General features: G+C 61.8%; 6 protein-coding genes across 6 annotated transcripts; 4 read left to right on the top strand and 2 right to left on the bottom strand.

Moving 5' to 3' along the window:
• Positions 1–403: 403 nt before the first annotated feature.
• Positions 404–2800, bottom strand: CAMKK2 (Calcium calmodulin-dependent protein kinase kinase 2; the record flags this gene model as incomplete). Its single annotated transcript, XM_028635059.1, has 5 exons — positions 404–1276; positions 1334–1752; positions 1803–2208; positions 2262–2496; positions 2616–2800. The coding sequence occupies 5 exons, from the start codon at positions 2798–2800 to the stop codon at positions 404–406; spliced, it is 2118 nt and encodes a 705-aa protein (XP_028492372.1).
• A 917-nt stretch (positions 2801–3717) lies between these two features.
• Positions 3718–4333, top strand: BET5 (TRAPP subunit bet5; the record flags this gene model as incomplete). Its single annotated transcript, XM_028635058.1, has 2 exons — positions 3718–3754; positions 3828–4333. The coding sequence occupies 2 exons, from the start codon at positions 3718–3720 to the stop codon at positions 4331–4333; spliced, it is 543 nt and encodes a 180-aa protein (XP_028492371.1).
• A 599-nt stretch (positions 4334–4932) lies between these two features.
• On the bottom strand, positions 4933–6702 carry PEX3 (peroxin; the record flags this gene model as incomplete). The annotated part of the gene is made up of 2 exons (XM_028635057.1): positions 4933–6044; positions 6111–6702. 2 exons carry the CDS (start codon positions 6700–6702, stop codon positions 4933–4935), a joined length of 1704 nt encoding a protein of 567 aa, XP_028492370.1.
• A 621-nt stretch (positions 6703–7323) lies between these two features.
• On the top strand, positions 7324–9480 carry SUP45 (eRF1; the record flags this gene model as incomplete). The annotated part of the gene is made up of 6 exons (XM_028635056.1): positions 7324–7592; positions 7799–7820; positions 7879–7923; positions 8038–8122; positions 8208–8257; positions 8341–9480. The coding sequence occupies 6 exons, from the start codon at positions 7324–7326 to the stop codon at positions 9478–9480; spliced, it is 1611 nt and encodes a 536-aa protein (XP_028492369.1).
• Positions 9481–10479: 999 nt separating this feature from the next.
• On the top strand, positions 10480–14256 carry CTR9 (protein required for normal CLN1 and CLN2 G1 cyclin expression; the record flags this gene model as incomplete). Its single annotated transcript, XM_028635055.1, has 2 exons — positions 10480–13074; positions 13141–14256. 2 exons carry the CDS (start codon positions 10480–10482, stop codon positions 14254–14256), a joined length of 3711 nt encoding a protein of 1236 aa, XP_028492368.1.
• A 1187-nt stretch (positions 14257–15443) lies between these two features.
• Positions 15444–17201, top strand: MAL12_1 (alpha-glucosidase mal12; the record flags this gene model as incomplete). The annotated part of the gene is made up of 1 exon (XM_028635054.1): positions 15444–17201. One exon carries the CDS (start codon positions 15444–15446, stop codon positions 17199–17201), a length of 1758 nt encoding a protein of 585 aa, XP_028492367.1.
• Positions 17202–17432: the final 231 nt, after the last annotated feature.

Raw genomic sequence — 17432 nt, 5'->3', positions numbered from 1 at the left:
CGTGGATGGATCCTCAACAGTGAGGTGCTCAACCGTTGGACGCAATCGGGCCGGCGCGGGAGAGCTCAACGGAGGGATCGGCTGGTATCTAGGTGTTTCAAGGCCCGTCTTTCGACAGTAGGATCACGGGAGATCAAAAGTTCAACCAAACTCAGGTGTCGACGATGCGCGGTATGGACGCTGAGAGGCCAGCAGACAGGTGTAGTGAGATGGCAAGAGAAGAAGTAGGATAGGCGTGATTTGATAGGCATGCATGCATCTCGAGCCCATGATATTCGTGTCTCGCTATCACATAGAGCGCATATCGCAAGAAGTGCCAGAAAGATGGCCCAGCATCGCTAACCAGAACTGCGTCCTCCATTAGCCAAAGTCTCGTACAAAGTCTTCGCAGAATGTGAGGCGCTCAGCTCGCTGTCTCCGCCTCCTTCTCGCCAGCGGCAACGACTTCACCCTGACCCTCGGCGATTGCCTCGTGCGGCATGCCACTGGCCTGCTCCAGCTTATCGGCGACCTCGCCCTTCCCACTATCTGCCTCGGCGGGCTCCCTGCTCTCCTCCTTGCTCCTGACGGCCTGCCCCAGCCTCGTCACCAAGTCGGCGAACCGCCCCTTACCCTCATCAGGACCTGCGCCATGCCCTCCTGTACCATCCACAACGTTGGCCACTGTGCGGTAATTCTCCCTTTCCTTGACAAAGCGTGTAAGGTACATCGTCGGTTTCCTCGCCGGATTGGCCATGATGCGCTGCACCTCCTCCTCGTACGCCCGGTCGTAGACATTAAAGTCGGCATTCGTCGGTGACTCGGCCACCGTGTCGGCAGTCAAGGGCTCGCCAAACTCGTCGCACGCGCCGGTGCCGATACCGAGGAAGAGGGGCTCCAGCTCGGTCAAGAGCTCAGGAACCGCTTCGGGGCGTGGGGACGCGGCCCTGCTTCCGTCGCCGGTGCCGCGGCTCGAGTTGTGGCGGGCGATAAAGTTGCGACGGCGCTCGACGAGAGCCTCAATCTCCTCGGCGCGGGCGCGGGCCTCGGCCGGGTCGAAATCAGACTCCTTGGGGGCAGGCAGAGCGTCGTCTCTGCGGTTGGCGGCGTTGGCGCGGTGTCGTGCTAGGACGACTTTGAATTTCTGGATGGCCTTCATGACGCAGAGGAGATGATTCATCTTCCTGGTGAAAGCGCGGTTCAGTTCAAGCTCGTTAGGGGGGTCGACAAGCATCGCACAATTATCGTCTTCCGAGAGCAGGGGGTCGGCGCCTTCCTTGGTGACCCAGGGATGATGCTGCGGGTGTGGTTAGCAAGGCTTCACGTGTACCACTGTGGCGGATGGCGTGCTTACCCATAGGTCGGCCATCTTGATGCGGTTCTGGGGGTCTTTCTCGAGGATTTTGCTTAGGAGGTCTGCCAAGTGAGGATTCTCATCGTCTGGCACCTCGTGAGGATCGCTTTTTATCGCCTCGTATATCTCCAAGACGCCGTCGTGGCTGAAAGGCAGCTTGCCGTAGCGCAGGCAGAACAGAGAGACGCCCATGGACCAAATATCAGCAGCCTTGCCCGAGACGTCACCATGGCGGGCCACGCAGAGCTCAGGGGCTAGAAAGGCGGGGGAGCCGGCCGACTTGGCCGTCATCATCCTGTCTGGCTTCTCGAACATTTCCGAGACGCCAAAGTCGACGACCTTGAGAACCTCGTCTTCCGTCAGAAGAAGATTGTCCGGCTTAATGTCGCGGTGAATGACACCTTGGGCGTGGACTGGAGCTAGTCAGGTCTGGGGTAAAACAGGAGAGGGCACCAAATAGGAGACCTACGATACTCGATGCCCAGAATCAGGTCGCGGAACCAGCAACGGCAGCACTCCTCACTGTAGGGCGTCGCCGTCTCCCCGAGGCCGACTTTCATGACGACACCACGGTTGCACATTTCGAGCACCATGTACAGCGAGTCCTCTTCGGGGTCATCAAGCACCTCGATCAACTGAACGAGGTTTGGGTGGTTCAGCTTCTTCATGATGGCGATTTCTTCTCGGATGAGAAACAGGGCGTCCTTCTCGTCTGCAGCGGAGGGCGCGCCAAGCGAGCCAAATGCCGTGGCAGGGGGAGACAGCGGTCCATTGAGGCCCGAGCGAGAGAAGCGTTGAGGGCGCCGCGGGCCCTGGCGGAGCATGCTCGACTGTATGCGCTTGCGCAACCTCGCCTTGGAAAACTCCTTGACGGCCTGGGGCAGGTAAGCACGGTCAAACTGAATGTGATAGTCGGCGGATGACTGACATATTCGGTACCAAACTGATCGACAGCGAGGTGGACGGCGCCGTAGGAGCCTCGGCCAATCTCCTCCTTGATGATGTACTGGTTGATGCGGTGGTGGCTCTGGCCCTCGTCCCCTTCGCCGGGGTACTCTGTGCGGGCGTCGAGAGTCTCCTTGACCTCGCGGTGGGCGGATGGTGTGCGACGGTGGTGGCGCATGGGGCTGTGATAGCTCTTGGTGTGTGCTGTGGGTTCCGAGCTGCGTTTGATACGACGTCCCATCAGATCCCAGAATGTAGGTAGTTTCAGAAACAAAGAGTGGTGGAGATGGGCAGCGGGGATGGCTGAGGCGGTGCAGGATATCATATGCAGCCCTACGGTGATGTGCGTGCGGCGCGGGGTGGATGAGGGTGAGACCAGACCAAGGCATTGGATTTGCGAGAAGGCTGGACGTACATGTGAGGGGTCAGGGGTGGACGAGGCTCGGAATCGGAACCGTCGCCGCTATGGATGGCAATCTCGGGCGAGGACAGGCTTGCTGCCGGTATCTCGGGATCGGCCATTGTACTGTTGGTGATGTTGGAAGAGGAGGAGGAGGGAGGAGGGAGGGGTGAAGTGCGCAACAGGATAAGGTGCCTGTGAGATGAAATGGCACGAGGGAAAAAAAAAGGAGGCAAGTCAAGAAGAATGAAGATGGAAAAAAAAATAAAAAGAATAGGAAAGAACGCGTGTCGCTGGAGCAGGGGTATGAAGGCAAGTTGAAGGCCTCAGCGTCAGCAGTCTTGGGCCTGGGAAGGTGTGAAGCAGTGATGATGGGGGCAGGTTTGAGAAGGCAAGGGCGGCAAGGCTGTGGGTATGGATGGGTATAGCAGCACAGAGAGAAAAGAAGCACGGCAGTCCGCAGTTTAGCAGTCCCTCTGGTGGCAGTCCCTCTGGTTGCAGGCCTTGGTGGCCGGGCACTGCACAGCCAGCTGGGCGCACTTCAGCTCGTCTGACAGGCAAGCGCGTGCGGGATGGCGCTTGGGATTCGCGAGCTTCCGCAGCTGTGTGATGGCGGCTTCGACTGCCCCTCATTTTGCCAGCCTTGGGGGCAGCAGCCGAGGACCCCCACCCACCAAGACCAAGGTACCTGGCCTGCCTTGCCTGCCTACCTAGCAAGCTGAGCATCGCACCAAAGTACCCGTGCCCCGCGTCTCCACCAAACCCCCTGGAAGCAGCATCTGACCGACCCTGACCGAGACGACACCTCGAACTGCCTCTCCACGCGATACACCTAGGCTCGAGCTGTCTATCAACCAATCCGCGACCCCATCACGAACCACACTGCGACCTCCAATCTAGCCTCCACCTGCAATTGACCAACCCCCCTGGAGTCTGGCAGACCTGATACGGAAACGGAAACAAAGAGGACGAGCATCAGGACGTGCCACGCATTTCGTCGGCGCGGCAGCCCAACAGAGAGCCCTAGCTCGCCGTCACCATGCCAGTCTACTCAATATACATCTTTGACCGTCACAGTATGTTCTATCATCTCCTCTCCTGAACCTCACCGCCCGGGTCTGGCTCCCCTATGCTAACGCCAATCCAAAGCCGACTGCGTCTACTCCAAAGCCTGGCTCCCACCGCCCTCGCGTCCCCTCTCCCAATCCTCGACCTCGACCACCGCCCTCCAACACCAGCAACAGCAACAACAACAACAGCAGCAGCAGCAGCAACCACCACCGCCGGCCCCCGCCCCCGTCTACCCTCACCACCACGCCTCCTCCAGCGACGACGCCAAGCTCGTCTTCGGCACCGTCTTCTCCCTGCGCAACATGGCCCGCAAGCTCGGCGGCGACGACGACGCCTTCATCTCCTTCCGGACCGCCACCTACAAGCTGCACTACTACGAGACCCCTGCCAACCTGCGCTTCGTCATGCTCACCGACACGGGCGCCCTCAGCATGCGCAACGTCCTGCACCAGATCTACATCAACCTCTGGGTCGAGTACGTCGTCAAGAACCCCCTCGCCCCCGTCGAGCACAAGGGCGGCGCCGGCGTGCGGAACGAGCTGTTCGAGCTTGGCCTTGACCAGTTCGTCCGGGGGCTGAGCTGAGCTGTATTGTGCCTGTTGCGCCTGTTGTGCCTGTGGTGCCCGTGGTCGTCGGAGCTGGTAGTGGCTTGGTGTGGCGGGTACGATGTGTTCTTTGCATGAAACCCTGCGGTGCTGGGTGCCACGAGATTACGATCATCTTGACATTGGTGGCCATAGATTTTGTAGCGTTAGCTTTTCATGTTTTTTTTTTCTCGTTTATAGAGGCTGGTTTGGGCCCTGCTATAACTGCTCAATCTGTGTTCATATTTTCTGGAGCTCGGTTTCTTGTGCGATCGTCATCTCACTTATGCTGTGCGCATGTCTTGGTCAGAATGTCACGCGTTGACTTGGTCTTTCTGATCAATGAGGCCAGACATGCAAAAGCCTGTTCAAAGTGTTGGCAAAGATTTGAGCGAGCAAAAGTATGCCTCCAGCGACACGGGAGTTCTCACGCGGCAAAGAAGCGCTATCTAGCTGGAGGACAGTCTCCACATACGTGGCAGACGGCCTGGACGACTGTGGATCACGAGGCACCTCACTTCACCATAGCATTCACCAGGTGCATGACATGGCATTATATTGGTACACGGCGTTTTTTGTTCTTGGTCCCCCCAATCTACTCACTTCTGCTGCGCCCTGCTCCAGGCATCCTCGAGACTCGGCTGGCGATCGACAAGCACGATGCTCTCTTCGCCCGACCCCGCCGCCGGCCTGTCGCCGCCGTCCTTGGCCTCGGCCACGCCCGCCGCGAGGTTCTGGTCCCGCATGACCTCGTTCTCCCAGTTGCTCGAGTAGACGACGGCCGCGAAGCCCTCGAGGTCGCGCACCCGCTCCATCTCCCGGAGGTACTCGTTCGGCATGCCGTTGCCGATGAGGTGCGCCTGGCGCGTCAGCACCGACAGGATGCGCGGCAGCTGCACGACCCTCGTCGACCGCAGGCCGTCCTCCTCTGTCGGCAGCTTCGTGCCCAGCGGCGCGCCGCCGACGAGGACGCCGTCCATCGAAGGACGCGCGGCGGCGGCGGCGGCGGCGGCAGCCAAATCCTCGTCACCCTGCGGCGGCAGCTCGAACGCCGTCGTGGCGACGCGGCGGTCGACGAGCTCGGAGAAGCCCGCGTCGAGAAGCTCGGTCAGCACGTGCACGAAGGACGGCGACTCGATGAGATCGGACGTCTCGTCGAGGAGCCTCCGCAGCGAAGCCGAGGCCGAGGCGGCGGCGTGGGCGCCGAGGTCCACGGTGCTGCCCTCGACCTCGTCGAGGATGCCCGACGCGCGGATGACGTCGTCCTCGCTGGCGCGGTCGGGCAGCAGGTAGGCCAGCCAGACGGGGTTGGCGCGGCGGGCCTCGCGCGTGTCGCCCTCGACGAGCCTGCGCACGTCGAGGGTCAGCTCGGCGAAGCGCTCAAAGGAGAGGAGGTCGCGCGGGCTCAGCTGGCCAAAGACCTGGCGCACGGCGGCCTCGACGCGGACGCTGAGGTCGCGCCAGCCGCGGTTGAGGAGCCACCAGCTGAAGGCGAGGTATTTGCGGTTCGTATCAAAGTCGTTGCCGTACGCGTGGTCGGGGCTGTCGTCGTCGTTGTTCTCGAGGCTGATGGGCGCCGAGGCGGCGCCGCCGGCCGCCAGCGACACGACGCTCGAGAGGTAGCTGCGGCGGCCGAGGAGGTTGAGCTGCACGCGGGTGAGCATGGTGAGGAGGGCGAGAGTGTAGAGAAGGGTGAAGGAGCGCGTGATGGCTGGATGTTCTGGTTAGCTGAGATGGGCCCCCCAGGGCAGGCCTCAATGGGTTAGGGAATACGCACAGCTGATGGTCAGGTCGTCCCAGAGCTGCCGCTTCGTCTTTCTGGGCTTCTGCGGCTGCTGTGCCGAGATGGCCGGGGCCGCGGCACCTCCGTCCTGGGCGCCCTCCTCCTGCGTCGCTGCTGTCGATGGTGTGGGCGGCGCAGGCGGTGGCACGGCAATCTGGCTCGCGTGCACGCCGCTCTCGCTCTGGGCGCTGCTGGGTGCGACGCTGCTCCTGGCGTCATCCTCGGTCAGGGTCGTGTCGGCGATGCTCGGCGCGCCGGCCTGACCTCCGTTTGTGACGGCGCCAGCTTTCTGGCCCTTCATCGTCTGGATCTCGTACGTGATCCTCTCGGTATCGAGGGCTTCGAGAATGTTGGATGTGGCGGTCGGCAGCAGGGCGAGCACCGTGAAGGTACAGTCCTCCTGGTTCTGCTCGAAGCGGCGGCGCAGGTTCTCCTTGGCGATGCGGTCGCTGCTCATGCGCTCGCGCGCGTCGCTGAGCTTCGAGAGGACATATTGGGTCGCGACATAGCCAGCGCCCACGATGCCGACGCCGACGGCGAGGGGCGTTCGATTGCGGTTGAACCACCGCCGTGTTGCGGCGAGCATGGCGGTCGGATGTCAAGTGGGTTTGTGGGTGTGAAGGGCGGAGGGCGGCGGCAGGCGAGCTCGGGCTCACGATGTGCCCGATGTCGCAATGTAGTACTGTTGGGTTCAGAGTGGCTGCGGAGGAGAGGAGGGGGGGGAGGGAGGAGGAGGGGATATGGAGAACTCGGTCAGGAGGGGATCGTGTCTAGGTATCTAGTTCCAGTCTTGTTCATCACATGCCACTCTATGATGCTCCACGCCGGGATGGGACATGGATGTCGCGAGACGATGATGAAGTGGTTGGTCGTACTAGAGGAATGGGTGAGCCGTGCTTCAGTCGCGGCTCCGGTGCCTTACCTCGGCCCAGCCACATGTGGCTTAACTTGGGTACGTACCGCACTCTCGAGGACGGACCTTACCCTGTCTTGCCTGTGCACTGACGGATCGATGCACTGACTGATCGAGTGCGCTACTGTATTTCTATTCCTTGGTGAGGAACTGTGATGGACAGCCTGGTGTTCTGTCGTCAGTTGTTGGCAATGGTATACTCAGCGCGTGTACAGATGTGAATCCGTACGAAGTAGGATGCAGAGGAAGCCGACCAGGGATTGATGCAAGCACAACCGTCAAGCGATCGCTATAATGGTATACTACTCCTACTACTACTCCTACTACTACTCCTACTACTACTACTACTACTACTACTACTCCTACTACTACTACTACTACTACTACTACTACTACTACTACTACTCCTACTACTACTACTACTACTACTACTACTACAACTACGAGAAGGAGTTCCCAACGACGGCAGACGTATTTCCAGGCGCTAGGATCGCCGTACCCGCTCGGGTGGCCATGGGCGCCCAAAGTGACAGACGCATGAGCTCCCAAGGCGCCTTACGTAGGTACCTAGCCAGGTCGGCCGGCAGGTCGGCAGGCAGGTCGGCAGCAGGTGGCAGGCACCCACAGTGTGCTTCCGTAGGCACGTGACGTCGACGGTCGTGCCGCGAAGCAGGTTCGAAAAAACTGTCCGTCCGCCATCTGGTCCTGCACGGCCCGCACAAACATCAACTTGCTGAGGCAGAGGGAACTGCGCCAAAGACCCGTCCAGATCCGAGCCATTACTCCAGCGCGTCGCCCGGTGCTCGCCGTTTCTGTTCTGCATTTTCCTTCATTTTTTCCGCATTCCAGTTGCCCACCATGTCGGACCCCAACTCGACTGAGGCCGAGAAGAACGTATGTCGCTCTGTTCCCCCCTGGCGTGGCCATTTTCGCACCGCCGGCCCGCGCCCGCCCCTCTTTGCCCCGCGTTCTCACCAAAAAACTGACCATGTCGCCCTGCGCCCATAGATCGAGATATGGAAGGTCAAGAAGCTCATCAAGAGCCTCGAGGCCGCTCGCGGTAACGGAACGAGCATGATCTCCCTCATTATCCGTACGTCACGAACCCCCCTCCAACTACGTCATTTGCGTGCGCTCTTGGTCGACAAAATCGCTGACCATGCCCCTTCGCATCGCAGCCCCCAAGGATCAAGTCTCCCGTGCTGCCAAGATGTTGGCTGAAGAATACGTATGTGTCCCCGATGCTTCGCGGTCCCTCCTCCTCCCCCCGAAAAGGATTGTTCGGCCACAGCCGCTGACGCTGCACCTCAGGGTACCGCCTCCAACATCAAGTCGCGAGTGAACCGACAGTCTGTCCTCTCCGCCATCACCTCGACCCAACAGCGTCTCAAGCTCTACAACAAGGTGCCGCCCAACGGCCTCGTCGTCTACTGCGGTGAAATCCTCACCCAGGAGGGCAAGGAGCGCAAGGTCAACATTGACTTTGAGCCCTTCAAGCCCATCAACACGTCGCTGTACCTCTGCGACAACAAGTTCCACACCGAGGCCCTGTCCGAGCTCCTCGAATCCGACCAGAAGTTCGGCTTCATCATCATGGACGGCAACGGTGCCCTGTTCGCCACCCTCAGCGGCAACACGCGCGAGATTGTCCACAAGTTCTCCGTCGATCTGCCCAAGAAGCACGGCCGTGGTGGCCAGTCGGCCCTGCGTTTTGCCCGTCTCCGTGACGAGAAGCGCCACAACTACGTCCGCAAGGTCGCCGAGTTGGCCGTCCAGAACTTCATCACCGCCGACAAGGTCAACGTCGCCGGTCTCATCCTCGCCGGTTCCGCCGATTTCAAGAACGACCTCAACGCCTCCGATCTGTTCGACGGCCGTCTGCAGACCAAGGTCATCAAGGTCGTCGACGTGTCGTACGGCGGCGAGAACGGCTTCAACCAGGCCATCGAGCTGTCCTCCGAGACGCTGGGCAACGTCAAGTTCATCCAGGAGAAGAAGCTCATCGGCAAGTACTTTGAGGAGATCAGCCAGGACACGGGCCGCATCTGCTACGGCATCGAGGACACGCTCAAGGCCCTGGACCTCGGCGCCGTCGAGACGCTCATCGTCTTTGAGAACCTCGAGATCACGCGCTACGTCCTCAAGGACAGCGAGGGGGCCGAGATTGTCATCCACACGACCAAGCAGCAGGAGACGGGCGACCGCTCGCAGTTCATGGACAAGGCCACCGGCCAGGAGATGGACATTGTGAGCCAGGAGTCCTTCCTCGAGTGGGTCGCCGAGCACTACAAGGATTTCGGCGCCACGCTCGAGTTCGTCTCGGACAGGTCGACCGAGGGCAACCAGTTCGTCAAGGGCTTCGGTGGCATCGGCGGCCTCCTCCGCTACAAGGTCAACTTTGAGCAGCTGGCCGATTTCGACGATGATGATGATGATTACTACGATGATTGACCGACCGAATCCCCTAGCGGGGGATCGACCCAAGTGTCCACGTCCCTGCCTGATGACGGGAAGGAGTGCACCCTGGGCGCCAGCAAGCCCGAGCCAGAGCCAAGCACCAGTGTCGCGCGTCGGAGCATGACGACTGGGTCGCGGAAGCGGCTGGCCTCGGGCTACCAGACGGCGCGCCCGAGCCCGCTCCGCACTGTCATGATGGCCACTTGAGTCACGAACAGCGAGATTGGAGGTGAACCGCCCCCCTGACCCTTGACGCAGGCAGATGACCTTGGCCTGGCGAAGGAGCGAGCTGACTGACATGGCTAGATGCGTCCGCCTCTTTCGGCCAGTCGAGAAAAAAGCCACATGCTTTCGCCTCAAGCGACTGATGGGAAGGGGGTGGGGGGTGCGGTTGGGTTGACGATGATGTCTGCTTAGACTAGCCGCGTCATGATAAAAAAAAAGGGGGCAGCTAGGAAGATAGACCAGTCGTCTGTGCATTACAAAGTGTTTTCACTCCGAGTTGTGTCCCGCATTTGTGTGATGTTTTGGTGAGACGGCAGAGTGGCGTGTTGGAGGAGTGATTGTTTCGTTTTGGTGGGCAGCGGGAGTGTGCAAGCTCTTCCTCTGCGATGCTGGCAGTCACGGAGGACCACACAAAAGTCTGGCGATCGATGATCAGAATGACCGAGTGAATGGAGCAAACTACAGATAGTGCAGTGCGAGATGTCGTTCTCCTAAGACCGATCGTACTCAGAAGAGACCAGCCGCCCAGTTGCTCATTTCTCCCTTGGTCCCTGCACACATCTTGATGCGCACAGACCAACACAGACCAGTAGCCTCGCAGCCTCACAACCAGGAACCTCAACTTTGAAAGCCAGAGGAAGCTAGAGCAATCATTTCCTCTTGCTTGCTCCCAGCTCCCACACACTGCATCCTCGACCATCCCCCATCTCCCACCGGACGACCGAACGCATCTCACCACGCCATGCGCTGAGATACACGCGCCTCACCATGTCGACACAGCGCAACGGCACGTCCAACGGCGCCAATGGCGCCTACGCGACGCCCACAAGCAAGCGCTTCTCCGACATTCCCTCTGCGATCGACGTGCCCGTCCATGGCGAAGCCGAAGACGAAGCCGTCGAGATTGACCTCGAGGCCCTCTTCGATGATCCCACAGAAGTCTGCACGCTGCTGGAGAACGAGCGAGCGGCACGCACATATTGGATGACCGTGGCCCTCGCCTACGCCAAGCAGAAGAACATCGACCATGCCATCGAGATGCTGGTCCGTGGCGGCCATTCCATGCGCGACAACACCCCGCGAGAAAAGCTCAGCCTCATCGGATGCCTGTGTTGGATGTACCTGTGGAAGGTCCGCGAGGCCCCGCGCCTGCCCCCCGACGGCGTGCCGGCGAGCGAGGCCAAGACGAAGGAGCACTACCTTCAGCTGGCGACGTCGACGCTCAACGACGCATCACGCATCAACCCCGCGTTCCCGCCCTTGTTCCTCGCGCGCGGTGTTCTGCAGCTGCTGCGCGCGTCGCTGCAGATCCCCAAGGCCACCGGTCTCGGCAAGCTGGACAACGAAAAGGCAGACCTGCTGCGGGCGGCGCTCAAGGCGTTTGAGGACGCCATTCGCGTGTCGCAGGGCAAGAACATGCTGGCCGTCATGGGCAAGGCGAGGGCTCTCTTCTCCCTCGGCAAGTTTCCCGAGTCGCTCGCCTGCTACCAGGAGGTGCTCGGCAAGATGCCCGATCTCGTCGATCCCGACCCGCGAATCGGCATTGGCGCCTGCTTCTGGCAGCTGGGGTTCAAGGACGACGCGAGGAGCGCCTGGGAGCGCTGCCTCGAGATCAACCCGGACCACAAGGTCGGCAACATCCTCCTCGGCCTCTACTACCTCGACGCAAGCGGCCACGTGCCGACAAACAGCCCCGACTTCATCCGTCTCTACAAGAAGGCCATGACCGAGTACACGCAAAAGTCCTTCAAGCTCGACAAGAACATGCCCCTGACCTGCGCCACGTTCGCCAACTACTTCCTCTCCCGCAAGCAGCTGGGCACCGTCGACACGCTCGCGCACAAAGCCATCCAGTACACCGACGTCAACGCCATCGCCAGCGACGGCTGGTACCTCCTGGCCCGCAAGGAGCACCACGAGGGCGACCCCAGCAAGGCGTCCGACTACTACCGCCGAGCCGACGATGCCAGGGGCGGTGCGGACCGCGGCTACCTGCCCGCCAAGTTTGGCGCGGCGCAGTTGTCCGTTATGAGGGGCGACCTCGCAGAGGCCAAGCTGACGCTGGAGAAGATGGTCCAGCAGTCCAAGCACCACGAGGCCTTGGTCCTCCTCGGCACGCTCTACGCCGAAGAAGTGTTTGCGAACCAGGACCTGGACGCCAAGGAAGACAAGTCGGCCGAGACGAAGAAGGCCATTGGGCTCCTGGAGAGCGTGCGCGGCGCGTGGCGGGACTCGAAGAAGAACCTCAACCCCGACGCGGCCGTCCTGCTCAACCTCGCCCGCCTCTACGAGGCAGAGCACCCCGACAAGGCGCTGCACTGTCTGCTGCAGGTCGAGCAGCTCGAGATGGACCTTGTCAGCGCGGCAGACCGGCCGCCACCCGAGACGGACGAGGCCGAGACGAAGAGGGCTCTTCGCCGGTTCCTGCCGCCTCAGCTGCTCAACAACATTGGCTGCTTCTACTCACAGTCGGAGAGGCACGAGCAGGCCAGCGAGCTGTTCGAGGCGGCGCTGGACGCGTGCATGAAGCTCGGCGAAAAGGACGAGGACGCCGACGTCGACGCGCTCGTCACGACCATCAGCTTCAACCTCGGCCGCAGCTACGAGTCCCGGGGCATGCTAGACGATGCCGTCAAGGTGTACGAGGAGCTCCTCAAGCGTCACGACGACTACACAGATGCCCGCGTTAGGCTCGCGTACATCAAGCTGCGCAAGTTCCCTCACAAGGAGGGCCCCGAGGCCGTGTCCAAGCTGTACAAGGAGAACGCGAGGGATCTGGAGGTGCGCGCTCTGTACGGCTGGTACCTGGGCAAAGTGCCGTCGCGGAAGAGGTCAGGCAACATCAACGAGGACGACGAGTTCCGTCACTACAAGCACACGCTCCGCGACCACGACAAGCACGACCGCTACGCGCTGGTCGGCGCCGGCAACCTGCACCTGCTGACGGCGCGCGAGATGCGGCGCGAGAGCGACAGCGACAAGGCGAAGCGCAGCGCCATGTACACCAAGGCGGTCGAGTTTTTCGAGAAGGCGCTCTCGCTGGACCCTCTCAACGCCTACGCCGCGCAGGGCATCGCCATCGCGCTGGTCGAGGACAGGAAGGACTACAAGACGGCGCTGGGCATCTTTGTCAAGATTCGCGACACGGTCAAGGACGCGCACGTGTTTGTCAACCTCGGTCACATCTACGCCGAGCTGCGGCAGTACTCGAAGGCCCTCGAGAACTACGAGACGGCGCTGTCGAAGGAGGGCAAGAGCAACGACCCCGTCATCCTGGCGTGCTTGGGCCGTACGTGGCTGAACAAGGGCCGCTCGGAGAAGAACCTCGACGCGTACAACCAGGCACTGTCGTATGCGAAGAAGGCAAGTCACATACGAAAAGGGCGCGCATGCATCTCTACGTCATGACGGCTAACATTTTTGTCACAGGCTCTCGAGGCTGCGCCGGAGCAGGTGCACTACAAGTTCAACGTGGCTTTCGTGCAGATCCAGCTGGCGTCGACGATCTACCTGCTGCCGGAGACGGGCCGCGTGCTGCAGCAGCTGGTGGACGCGCAGGAGGGGCTCGAGGCGGCCATCACGGCGCTCGACGAGATTGCGGCGCACCCGCAGACGCCGTACCCCAAGCACGACGTGGAGCAGCGTGCCAACATGGCGCGCAACACGCAGCGCAAGCAGCTCGAGAGGGCGATTGCCAGCCAGCGGGAGTACGAGGAGAAGAACAAGGAGAAGCTGCAGGCGGCGCTCGAGCAGCGGCAGACAGAGATGCGCAAGCGCGAGGAGGTGCGGGCGGCGGCGCTGGCGATCGAGCGGGAGAAGCAGGAGAAGCTCCAGGCGGAGCGCGAGGCCATTGCGGCGCGGGACCGGGAGATTGCAGAGAGGCGGGCCGAGGAGGAGAAGGCGCGGGCCGAGGCCGAGATGACGACGGACAGCGAGACGGGCGAGAGGGTCAAGCGCAAGCGCAAGGCGGCGGCACCCCGGGGCGCGGCGGGCGAGGGCAAGGCCAAGAGGGGCGCGCGCAAGAAGAAGGGCGGCGACGACTCGGAGGGCGAGGACGAGGACGAGTCGGAGGAGGAGGAGCGGCCGAAGCCGAAGAAGAGACGTCTCGCCAAGAAGGAGACCGAGAAGCCCGGCAAGTTCAAGTCGGCTGAGATTATCGTCGACAGCGACGAGGACGAGGAGGCGCAACGCGACGAGGACGACGAGGAGGACCCCCTCGAGCGGGCTGAGAGGGCGCTCGCACGGAGCGGTCGCGCTGCGTCCCATGACGGGCGCGACAATGGCGACGACGAGGGCGATGACCGCATGGACGTCGACGCCGGCAGAGGGGGTGACAATGATGACGAGGAGGACGACGATGCCGAGGTCACGCGGCGACAGCAGAGCAAGCGTGCCCGACGCGGTCGCGTCGTCGAGAGCGACGAGGAGGACGAGGAGGAAGGCGACGAAGGTGTCGCGGCAGGCCACCGATCAGGGGACGACGACGTGGCGGCCGCCAAGGCTGACACCAGCATGGCCGATGCCGAGGACGATGACGAGGCGTGAAGACTGAGAAGAGAGGGACTCTCTGGTGTCAAGGTTGAAGCTGTCGCCGGCCAGGGCGTCCTCGATCCCGTGTATGCATAGTAGAGGCAGGAGAAAAAAGGGCGGCAAGGCGTTCCCAGAATGGTTATTCAGACAGACACAGGATGAGAATTGGTTGCTATCATGGTGTCTGGCGTTGTGCCTGTTAGGATGAATGTGCTTGGTGTGACATGCTGTTCTTGGACTCAGACTGCTCTCTCTCTTTCTCTGCCTCTCTGCCTCTCTGTCTATCTGCCTCTCTGTCTCTCTGTCTCTCTGCCTCTCTGTCTCTCTGCCTCTCTGTCTCTCTGCCTCTCGCTCGCCTGCTGTCTCTCTACCTACACGGAGCCTCACCGTCAGCAAGTCACGATGTGAACCATGATGCACCATACTCCCCCCAAGCTAGCGGAGCTACTCCGCAGCGGCGAGCCGCAAGTGGCAAGGAGACCAGGTTTGGGCGAGAGTTTGGGCGAAGGGACCCCCCTCCCTCCTCTCCACGCCGTCCCGTGCTGTTCAATTGCAGCGAGCATTGGTGGCGTCTGCGAGAGGCCATTGGCCAGTCGTCGTGCCATGGGTTCTGCGATGCCCAGATACCCCATGGAGAACCGGGGCGAGAGGGCGAGTTTCCCGATCGGCAGCGGGGGACGGCCCCTCTGCTGTGCCATTTGCACCGAGGATTCTCCCGCCCTGGGCTGCCCGTGTCTTTTGTTCGGTGCTGGTGTTTTTGGAGAACGTCACGAGGGGGAGGAGGGGCAGACTTTCTTGCCTGAGGGGGAATTGACGATGTTTGTGTCGGGTATAAAGGGGGCCCTCGGCGGACGGTATGTCGTAGCGTTGGGGTCGCGGCTGTTTGCATCATTGACTTTGCGTTGCCTTGCTCGTCTTCTTGTCGAGTTGTAGAGCTGTCTCCTAAGGTTTACCTCGGAGCTGTGGTTTAAAGATCTCGGGTCAGGACCTTGACTGAAGAAGGCACCTGAGAAGCGCTTCACTCGCACCTGCACTTGGAGATCCTCGACCAGCTCCTTCCCCTGCTGCTCTTGCCCCTCCTGCCTTTACCCCTCCATCTCAGCCTCGCTCTTCCCTATTCTCCGCCTCTTCCTCTTCCTCAGCCTCGCTCTTCTCTCTTCCTCTTCCTCTTCTCCCTGCCTCTCTATTCCTCTAGACCCAACATGGGCTCCGTGGCCAATAACCCCACGCCCTGGTGGAAGGATGCCACCGTCTACCAAATCTACCCCGCCAGCTTCAAGGACGGCAACGGCGATGGCCTCGGCGACATCCCCGGCATCATCAGCAAGGTCGACTACCTCGCCAACCTCGGCGTCGACGTCGTCTGGGTGTCGCCCATGTACGCGAGCCCGCAGATCGACATGGGCTACGACATTTCCGACTACGAAGCCGTCCACGCGCCCTACGGCACCGTCGAGGACATGGAGAAGCTCATCGCCGCCTGCCACGCGCGCGGCATGAAGCTCATCCTCGACCTCGTCATCAACCACACGTCAGACCAGCACGCCTGGTTCAAGGAGTCCCGCGCCTCCCGAGACAACCCCAAGCGCGACTGGTACATCTGGCGCCCGGCCCGCTACGACGCCGACGGCACGCGCCGCCCGCCGACCAACTGGCGGTCCTACTTCAACGGCAGCGCCTGGCAGTGGGACGAGCACACGCAGGAGTACTACCTGCACCTGTTCGCGACGCAGCAGCCCGACCTCAACTGGGAGAACGACGCCGTGCGCGAGGCCCTGCACGAGAGCGCCATGCGCTTCTGGCTGCGCCGCGGCGTCGACGGCTTCCGCGTCGACACGGTCAACATGTACAGCAAGGGCGTCGAGCTGCGCGACGCTCCCGTCGTCGACCCCAACAACTACGAGCAGCCGGCATGGTGCATGTACGCCAACGGGCCGCGCATGCACGAATTCCTGCGCGCCATGAACACGCAGGTCCTCGATGCCTACGACGCCATGACGGTCGGCGAGCTGCCGCACACGCCCGACCCGGCCCACGTCCGCCGCTACGTCGGCGCCGGCGACCGCCAGCTCAACATGGTCTTCCAGTTTGACATTGTCGACCTTGGCCAGGGCGCCGAGCACAAGTACGCCTGGCGGCCCTGGGCCCTGCCCGACCTCAAGGCCCTCGTCGCCAAGTGGCAGCAGTTCATCGACGGCACCGACGCCTGGACGACCGTCTTCTGCGAGAACCACGACCAGGGCCGCAGCGTGTCGCGCCTCGGCAGCGACGACCCGCGCTGGCGCGCCGTCTCGGCCAAGATGCTCGCCCTCATGCTCTGCTCCCTGACCGGCACCCTCTTCGTCTACCAGGGCCAGGAGATCGGCATGACCAACGTGCCCGCCGACTGGCCCATTGACGAGTACCAGGACATTGAGGCCCTCAACTACTACCGCGCCCTCGAGGCCCGCCCCGGCACCACCGACGCCGAGAAGCGCTACGCCATGGAGAGCATCAACCTCCTCGGCCGCGACAACGCCCGCATCCCCATGCAGTGGGACGACGCGCCCCACGCCGGCTTCACCGACGCCGACGGCGCCAAGCCCTGGATGCGCGTCCACGACCTCTACCCCGAGATCAACGTCGCCAAGCAGGAGCGCGAGCCCGACTCGGTCCTCCACTTCTGGCGCGCCCTCCTGCGGCTGCGCAAGCACCACCGCGACCTCCTCATCCACGGCGCCTTTGCCGTCCATGACGACGCCGACCCGCACACCTTTGTCTTCTCCAAGACGCACGGCGACCGCACCGCCGTCGTCGCCCTCAACTTTACCGCCGAGGACAGGCCCGTGACGCTGCCCGCGGTCAAGGGGCTGCGGGCCGAGGTGGGCAACTATGACGACGTCAGGGCGCGCGACGAGGCTGATGTCGGCGGCGGCGCGAGGGTGCTGCGGCCGTGGGAGGGCAGGCTGTATCTGCAGTAATGTGGGTGGCGAGTCTGGAGTCACAGCTGTTGGCGCTCTGCTCATCTCGGTCCTGTAAATAGTGATATCAACTGTAAATAAGGTTGCGCAAAAGGAGTGGGACGAATCTATTGAAGCTTGGTACCGGATGCGTATTCGCCTCCGCACTTGTTGAACACAACATGCCATCTTCTCAGCCAGCAAGTGCCTGACCACCATGCATGGACATGTAGCTCTCTGCCATGCCGCGTC

This window comes from Verticillium nonalfalfae (assembly GCF_003724135.2).
Source record: "Verticillium nonalfalfae strain VnAa140/NRRL 66861 chromosome Unknown scaffold_112, whole genome shotgun sequence".
Taxonomy (NCBI): Eukaryota; Fungi; Ascomycota; class Sordariomycetes; order Glomerellales; family Plectosphaerellaceae; genus Verticillium; species Verticillium nonalfalfae.
This window is presented reverse-complemented; position numbering and strand designations above follow the sequence as displayed.